Source organism: Sabethes cyaneus, chromosome 2, assembly GCF_943734655.1.
Source record: "Sabethes cyaneus chromosome 2, idSabCyanKW18_F2, whole genome shotgun sequence".
NCBI lineage: Eukaryota > Metazoa > Arthropoda > Insecta > Diptera > Culicidae > Sabethes > Sabethes cyaneus.
In genome coordinates this window covers 36,704,219-36,713,391 of record NC_071354.1, presented here as the reverse complement: position 1 = coordinate 36,713,391, position 9,173 = coordinate 36,704,219, and the positions used below count along the sequence as shown (strand labels likewise).

At 45.0% G+C, this 9,173-nt stretch overlaps 1 protein-coding gene across 1 annotated transcript; it reads left to right on the top strand.

Annotated features, from left to right (window-relative positions):
* Positions 1-4,572: 4,572 nt before the first annotated feature.
* Positions 4,573-6,172, top strand: LOC128737878 (zinc finger protein 595-like). The gene is made up of 4 exons (XM_053832620.1): positions 4,573-4,714; positions 4,783-4,905; positions 5,044-5,932; positions 6,009-6,172. Exons 1-4 carry the CDS (start codon positions 4,610-4,612, stop codon positions 6,134-6,136), a joined length of 1,245 nt encoding a protein of 414 aa, XP_053688595.1. The 5' UTR covers positions 4,573-4,609; the 3' UTR covers positions 6,137-6,172.
* Positions 6,173-9,173: the final 3,001 nt, after the last annotated feature.

Below are 9,173 nucleotides of genomic sequence, written 5' to 3'. Positions count from 1 at the left end.
TCTCTACACGATCAGTTCAATATATATTATAGTTCCTGTTTCCACTGCGTTTTTTAATCCTCTCAAGTTATATATTACAAGAGGTTATGGGCGACTCACGGAAGGAAGCAGTCCACGGAATAATTCCGTTTTCCGGGACAGGATACGAAAATTGGAAGTTTCGCGTGGAGAGATACCTGCAGTCTATCGAGCTGTTGGACGCGGTGACAAAGGACGCGCCGACGGTTGAAGCTGAATCGGAAAAGTTTCGGAAAATGGACAATAAGGCATCGAACGTGATAATTTCTTTCATTCACGATGACCTGCTGGACCTGATCCGGGAAAAGAAGTCTGCGAAGGAAATCTGGACCGTGCTGGAAAACGTCTATGCAAAGAAGTCAGTTTCTTCACAAACTTTCGTTCGGAAGCAGCTGGCAAGACTCAAAATGGCGGAAGGAGCGTCGGTCAAGGATCACCTGAAGACATTCGACGAGCTCATTCGGCAACTAAAATCTGCGGGTGCAACGCTTCAAGAAGGAGACGTGGTTTCGCAGCTTTTTGCAACATTGTCCGAATCGTATGACCCCTTAGTAACGGCCTTGGAGAATCTCAGTGAAAAGGAGTTAACCCTGGATGTCGTTCGAGAACGATTGTTGGCCGAAGAGCTGAAGAAATCCGATCGAATGGTGGATACGGGTAAAGAAAAACCTGCCGCATTCGCCGGATTCAAGCAGAAGCCGAAGAAATTCACGGGCAGGTGCCACAGGTGCAACAAGAAGGGACATCTTGCAAAGAATTGTCGAGCCAAACTGCAAGCTGAAGCTAATGTTGTGGCTGACGACAAAGCCGTTGCTTTCATGGTCGGTAAGAATAAACCCGCGGGTACCAACCAGAGCAAGGTCACATTTAAGCTTGATTCCGGGGCCAGCCATCACTTGGTGAGAGATAAGAAATATTTCATGTCACTGGAAAAGCTTAAACAACCTGTGGTAATCGGTGTGGCAAAGGACAACCAGTCAATGACAGCGTGGCATCAAGGAACGATTTGCGGAGTCAATTTTCAAGGCGTGAAGATGACTATTAACGACGTACTATTAGTACCGGATCTGCGTGCAAATTTGTTATCCGTCAAAAGGATGGCCAAAGCTGGAGTGACGGTGAGTTTCGGACCAAACGCTGGTGAAATGATACAAAAAAATTCGGTAATTGCGATCTGCCCTTTGAGAGGTGACTTTTACGAGCTAGATGTGTTCTTTTCGGATGGCTGTGCGAACCTGTGTGTCACTCAGGATGTGAATCTCTGGCATCGTCGATTGGGCCACATTGGCGTTAGTAACCTGGATTTACTCGTGAAGCGTAACATGGTTACAGGAATTGCGAGCATAAAAGGAAAAATAAAATTTTGCGATCCATGTGTTCTCGGGAAACAGTGCCGCGAACCATTCAACGGAACCCGACCGCGTGCAAGCCGGCCTTTGGAAAGGATACATTCCGACGTGTGCGGTCCGATCACACCTGTCGCCAGGGATGGTTCAAGGTTTTTCGTCTCGTTTGTGGATGATTTCACACACTTTGCCGTGGTATATCTCATCAAGAAAAAATCTGAAGTTTTCGAAAAATTTTGTTGCTACGAAGCAATGGCGAGAGCCGCGCAAGGCCTCACTGTGTCGAAGTTGACCGTTGATCAAGGCCGCGAATACTGTTCCAATGAACAAAAACGGTACTATGATGAGAAGGGAATTCAAATCGAGCCGACGGCAATTTACACACCTCAACAGAACGGGGTATCAGAAAGATTTAATCGAACATTAGTTGAAAAGGTTCGAGCAATGCTGTACGAATCGAAGGCCCCAATCCATGTGGGGTGAAGCGGTCCTTGCTGCAGTGTATCTAATAAATAGGAGCCCAACTCGTGCGGTTGCGGACATGAAGACCCCAGCTGAACTTTGGCAAAAGAAGAAACCCAATCTGGCGAAGCTTCGAGTATTTGGGTGCAAAGCATTTGCGTGGATTCCGTCGCAGCAGAGGAAAAAGCTAGACGCCAAGAGTAGAGCTGCGGTTATGATAGGATATGCTCCAAACGGCTATCGCTTATGGGATCCTAATATCAAGCAGCTCTTTATCTCTCGGGATGTTAAATTCGATGAATCATCCTTTCCATTTGCAATGAAGATGGAACCTGAAGTGCCATTAACAGTAGTACCCTACGATCCGGAAGTCGATTCTGTCTACGATCAGCAAAGTGAACCAAGCCTGACGAGTACACCAGATGCCGAGCAAGAGGGGGAAAACATGCAACAAGGTGTCGGATCCGGTGCATCAAGCAGTTCTGATGACGAGTTCGAGTATAGTGACCACGATGACGGTGAGCAGCCTTCAATACCAGCAGCGCTCCCTTCGCAACAAGAACTTGGTTCCAACCTTGAAACGGCAACCACGAGGCGCAGCGAACGGGAGCGCAGGATTCCTGGTAAGTTGAAAGATTTTATTACCGGGAGAATTTTTACTGCTGTAAAATTTCGCTCAACAGACGCAGATGGCTGCAATGGACCTTCACTTGAACCCGAACGTCCACTTCCCGATGTGCCTGGTTCCTACAATGAGATCTTTGGCCGCCCCGATGAACGCAACTGGTTGCAAGCTGTGAAAGAAGAACTCAACTCCATGAAACAAAACGACGTCTGGCATCTAGTGGAACGGCAGCGCGATATCTTTCCGATCAAGGCGAAATGGGTTTTTTGCATCAAGGAGGACGAAGATGGCAAACCAGCCCGTTATAAAGCGCGCTTAGTTGCTAAAGGCTTTCAACAGAAGGCAGGATTGAACTATACAGATACTTATGCTCCGGTAGCAAGAATGGCGACGATCCGAACTGTACTCGCTGTAGCAGTTCATAGAAAGATGTACGTGCATCAGCTAGACGTGAAGACAGCTTTTCTCTACGGAGACCTTCGAGAGAACGTGTACCTAGCTGCTCCTGAAGGTGTTACTATTCCGTCAAACACGGTGTGTAAGCTGAAGAAATCCCTATACGGATTAAAGCAGAGCCCTCGCTGTTGGAACAACAAATTAAACAAGGCACTCTTGGCAAAAGGATTCGTACGCTCCAAACACGACTACTGTCTGTATACTCGGACTACCAAGAAAGGTATTGTGTACGTCCTTGTATATGTTGACGATCTCCTGGTAATCGGAGACCATTTGGATTCGGTCTTGGATACGAAGAAGATGCTTTCGGAGCAATTTCAAATGACAGATTGCGGAGAAATCAGCTATTTCCTTGGAATCAAGATACGATACGACAGATTAACAGGAAGTCTTTCGCTCTCAAATGGACCTGGAATCAATCGTGTGCTCACCAAGTTTGGGATGGTTGAGTGTAATGCTGTCAAAACACCAATGGAAAAAGGATCTCAGCTGCCAGTTCAAGATACATGTACTACCAACCAACCATATCGAGAACTACTGGGGAGTGTAATGTATACAATGCTGTGTGTTCGTCCGGACATCAGTTACTCCATCGGATACCTTGGCAGATACCAACAGAATCCTGGTGACCTCCACTGGCAGTCACTGAAAAGAATTGTTCGCTACTTGAAAGGCACAAAGGAGTTAAAGCTGCAGTACACCAAGAAGGATGGTCATACTTCTCTCGTAGGATTCGCCGACGCAGATTGGGCTTCAGACGCCGTAGACCGAAAATCGGTTAGCGGCTTCGTGTTCCAAGTATTTGGCTGCACAGTTTCCTGGGCTAGCAGGAAGCAGCAGACGGTAGCCTTATCATCCAGTGAAGCTGAGTATGGTGCACTGAGCTTGGCTGTCTCGGAAGGCTTATGGCTGAAAGGAATTCTTATGGACCTTTACATGATGTCATCGGATCAAACGTTCACCATTTACGAAGACAACCACGGATGTATTTCAATGGCGAAGAACGCAGAATGTAAAAGGGCGAAACATATTGATGTCAAGCACCACTTCTTGCGTGATCACGTCAGCAGGGGAACGCTGAGGATCGAGCCGATTCCAAGCAACAATCAACTGGCAGATATATTTACTAAAGCTCTGGATACAGCACGATTCCAAGCTCTTCGGAAGCTCCTTGGATTATACGATTAAGAGGGGGTATTGGCGTAATCGAATTCGAGCTTATATCGGATTATAGCAAGCATCAACCCTGCTTTCTCTGAGTGACGGCAATACTTTATCTAAATCAGGCAACACTTATTCGCCCTTAGTGGCAGTCATGCAAACCTAACAAAATTTAATTAATTCAATTGTTAACTCTCTACACGATCAGTTCAATATATATTATAGTTCCTGTTTCCACTGCGTTTTTTAATCCTCTCAAGTTATATATTACAAGAGTTATGTAATATTTAAACGGCACCATCATACGCAGCATCTTTTGATTTGGGTTATGTAATTTATACACAGTCCCTATTCACATTTCGTTCAGTTTTTCTATACGAACTATTCATATGTTACTCCTCAAAACAGGATTTTTGACAATCAAATATTAATCACAAAGCGGCACAAAAAGTTTTATTTTCACTGTGCCATCTGTTAGATCAGTAAATAAACTAAAAGTAAAACTTTAATTTAAGATTAAAGTTGATAAAAAACGTCCACAATGCTGCCAATTTGCCGTGCGTGCGGGGGCAGCCTAATTAATGAAGACGAATGCGTTAGTCTGGAAAAATACATCGACATCTACTTTCACCTGACTTCTATTAAGGTAAATAAATGAAATGGATGTGTGCATATAATATTCAAATAACAGTTCATTTGTCCATTGGTGTTTAGCTTCAGGATCACGAAGACCCAAGTCATTCGAAGGTTTGTCCTTCTTGTATTGTAAAATTGGACGATTTTGAGTGCTTCCGGAACATCTGTCTTCAAGTTCATTGGTCACTGTACAATTGTATCGTAAGTAGCTTTTGAACCTTTGTAATCGAAAATTCTATAGCAAAGTGGAATGCATTTTTATAGTCGTACCATCTTTGTTACCATCAAGAATAGAGGCAAATAGGTAAGAATGGTAATTTCTCTTTTTCCTTTTTTAAGAAAGTTGAAGCAGCAGATGTTGGAAGTGATCAAGAGCTGATCGTTGAGGTTGAGTGTAAACCGGAATGTCCAGAAGAGGACAAAAAGCAACATTATACTGATGATAGAGTCTTAAACGATACAAGTAACAGGGAAGAGGCAACAAAAAGCGGTGAAGAATCAAGTAAGTCGGCTGAGGAGAGCAATAAAGATGAAGATTATCTGCCTGAGACGGCTGGAAATGATTACAACAAATCTCGAAAAACGAGAAAAAAGTGCGTTAAAAATGTTAAACTGAAAACGGATTATCCAAAAGAACACCGAGCCACATTTAACTGTGATCAGTGTCCAAAAAGATTCATGCTCCAACAGAGACTGGAGGCGCATAAACGCACTCACAAAGGACTCAAACCTTACGAGTGTGAAATATGCCAGCGAACATTTGCGGGTTTTACCTATCTTCTATTCCACCGCAGTCAGAAACACAGTGGCGAAAAAGTGTTCCTACCGTGTGAACATCCAGGTTGTGAGCAGCAGTTCTCCACCCGCTATGCGTTAAAGCGTCACACACAACGCGTTCACGATCCAACCTTTGTACCGGAAATTACAATCTTCGTCTGCGATACGTGTGGAAAAACATTTGCTTCCAAAGGTAATTTGAAAAAACATCAGTATACGCACACACCGAGTGAAATGCCGTTCGTATGTGGGATTTGTTCGAAACAATTTCCTACCTCGAACAAGCTGAAGGAGCATAATCTGCGTCACGAAGGAGTGAAGAATCACACCTGTCCGCACTGTGGTTTGCGCAAAACTACCATGCACGAGCTTCGGCAGCACATTAAGCACATGCATGCCCATCCGCGTTCCGTTGCGTGCGAAATGTGTCCGCGGCGGTTCAACGATGTCGGTAAGTAGCTGTTTTCTTGCATAAAAAATCGCAAACAAAAAAGGGTCAGGAAATTGACGGGGCGTTTATATTTTAGGAAGCTTAAATATTCACGTCAGGATCGTACATCTCGGCGAAAAGCGCCACAAATGTACGGTTTGTGAGTGGGCTTTTGGTAGAAGCGATCATCTAAAACGGCACATGAAGTGCCACAATACCAGTTGAGCTGGACTTTATAATTAGGTGGTATTATTTATAATATCCGGCGGGAAATCTTTGCAAAAAGATTGCACAATAAATGGATTGAACCAAAAATTATACGTTATGGTGTTTTGCATCGGAGGAAGTTTAAGGAAAAATGCACATTCGAATAGTGCACATTCGGAGTACTTCCTTGCAGATCTTGTTCGCACTTCCGATTTATTTATATCTACGTAGCCGAGTTTCCGTTGCTATAGGCTGTTGATAAGTTCGATAATGGAGTATCTCATTAGGTATTTAGTTGTAAGGCCTTTGCAGTTTTTGCGTTGTCTTCACCGAAACGCAATACCTATTGTGGTCGTAAAGATAATGTTAGAGTTGAAAATTCGATCTTGTATAAAGAATGATCCGTTTTGAACGTTAGATATTTTGCAGACCTTCAAAGGCACCATTAGTCTTACTTGTCCGTGTGGCTATATAAGACTTCAACGTCACGAAAGCGGCTGAGGTCTCTCCTCCTATTGGGACGTATGATTTTGACCCATTCAGCGTCACACGAATCAGCGCAATTAGTTTCGCCTAAAATCCATGTTCTTACATTACATTATCTGCCACAGCTCATTTCGTTTGATGGAATCGTACGCCGCCCTAAAATCCACAAACAGATGATGAGTCTGTAAGTTGTATTCCGGAAGCTTGTCTGGTACATGACGCAGGGTAAATATCTGATCTGTCATGGAGCGAAATTCACATAAACAAGCTTGGTACTCGCCGACGAAAGAGTCCGCTTACGGTCTCAGGTTTAAAAATAAGGCAAATGAGGGCCATCCAGCCATTCCTGGACATTCGTTCTTCCTCATAGCTCTTGCAATGATCTAGTGGATTGCTTCGTACAGCCGTTCTGCTTTAGCCGCCTTTTGGATACTAGGTTCGCTATAGAGCTGTGTGAGCTCATGGTTCATCCTCCGCCTCCGTACTCCGTTCTCCTGTACACCGCCGAAGATCGTTCTTAGGACTCGTCTTTCGAAAACTCCGAGCACTCGCAGGTGCTACTCGAGCATTGTCCATGTTTTATACCCGTAGAGAACAACCGGTCTGATAAGCGTCTTGTACAGGGTGCACTTTGTACGGGGACTTAGTCTGCTCGATCGCAATTGCTTGTGAAGCCCACAATAAGCACGACTTCCGCTGATAATACGCCTCCGAATCACACGGCTGGTATCATTGTCCGCCGTTACCAGTGAACCCAAGTAGACAAATTCGACAACTACCTCAAACTCGTCGCCGTCGGTCGGCCTGGATTCCGCTGGCCAGCACGTACTTTGTTTTCCCAATCTTTTCTGCTTCGCGTTTTAGTCTGCTGTACTGTTTGGCCATCGCCAGTTTCCTGGGGAAACTTCTCGTCCATGATTTTCGATAGCTCTTTCCGATCGGTAGTATCATATGCGGCTTTGAAGTCAACGAACAAATGGTGTGTGGAAACTCAGTTTTCACGGTCCATTAGGAGGATCTGCCGCAGTGTAAGTATTTGATCCGTTGTAGACCGACCTTCGACGAAACCGGTTTGATAAGTTTTTAAAAATATGTTCGCAATTAGTGATAGTCGGCGGAAACTGATTCGGAACAGCACTTTGTAGGCGGCATTGAGAACGGTGATCGCTCGATAGTTCTCACAGTCGCCCAACTTGTCGCCCTTTTAGTAGATCGGGCAGATAACCCCATCTTTCCACTCCTCCGGTACCTACCTCCTTTCACCTATCGGTCACCTCACGATCATCCGTCAGAATACTGCCATTCTTATTCCGACACATTTCGGCTGGCGGCACAAAGCCTTTGCGGGATCCGTTCAGTTTCTGGTAGAACTTTCGCTTTTCCAGAGAACGATGCAACAGCTCATTTAGTTCCGGAAGATTTGGTTCGCTGCATCTTTTTCTGTTTGTGTCTTCTCACGTTCTGACGTGTGGCACCTGGCACTCATCCTGTCCTCATCCATCAGCCTCCTACATTCATCGTCAAACCGCTGATTCCGTGCCACATGGCCGATGGAGCTCTCCGCTACACTACTGATGGCTATTTTGATGGTGTTCCAACTGTCCTCGAGAGGGGCTGCGTCCAGCTCGTCCTCTTCCGGCAGCGCATCTTCGAGTGAGCGCGCGTAGTTTGTGGTACCATGTGACCCCTTTAACCGCGCGAAATCTTACCGAGGCTGGCATCGGTACCGAACGTTATTCACAACGGAGAGTGATTCGAATCAACGTTAGCGCTTCAATAAGATCTAACGTCGATAATGTCTGAAAGGTACCGACAGTCGATCGAAACGTGGTCGATCTGTGATTCTGTCTGATTTGGTGACCTCCAGGTATACTTGTGCTAGAAGAAGGTACTACGTACGGCCATATTCTTGGAGAAGAAAGTCTTAGGCCTATATATTTGATCTCGCCAATTTGCCAGTCGCTCAGAATTGTTATCCTGTGTCTGCTGACCTTTGTGTTTACCTGTCTACATCTACAAGTAGTCCTTCGACCTGGCTGCTGCCGCCGTTTCGTCAGTAAACAGGTTGCCAGCACTATCATTACATGGCAAAACTTCTGCGCTTCGCCGTTTTGTACAAAATCCGTGTGTCGGTGCTGTATGCGGTGTGTCTCTCTTCTGCACCGGCGTGCACTCGTTTCTTGTACTCGCCTTTTTTAGACGGTGAATTCTTTTTTCTACCGCTCTACTTAGTCTCTATACCTTTCTATGTTCTGACGTGCTATAGCCGAAGTGAGCATGCGACTGCTGGTCTGGTTTTTCTCGTCTGTAACTCCGTCGTATTCGGCATCAAACCAGCTGTCAAGCTGTCTTTCATGCATCGTACCCATCACCTCTCTAGCAATTGCTTCAATGACACCATGCAGAATCCTTCATAGCCTACTTATATGTCCCCTTTCTTTCTGCTGTTTTTGTAGAGAAACACGAGTTGTTAACGCAGTGACGGTTTATTAACAAAGAGTTAGACTCACACCAGAGCTAGTCGTATTTATAGTAAACGTATAAATCAAAGGTTGCTAAGTTTACAAAA

Bases quoted from the DNA above. Each gene is read 5' to 3' on its own strand.
- LOC128737878 (XM_053832620.1), top strand. From the start codon at position 4,610: ATGCTGCCAATTTGCCGTGCGTGCGGGGGCAGCCTAATTAATGAAGAC. The intron at 4,715-4,782 runs GTAAATAAATGA...ATTGGTGTTTAG, and splicing joins TTCACCTGACTTCTATTAAG to CTTCAGGATCACGAAGACCC. The intron at 5,933-6,008 runs GTAAGTAGCTGT...TTTATATTTTAG, and splicing joins GCGGCGGTTCAACGATGTCG to GAAGCTTAAATATTCACGTC.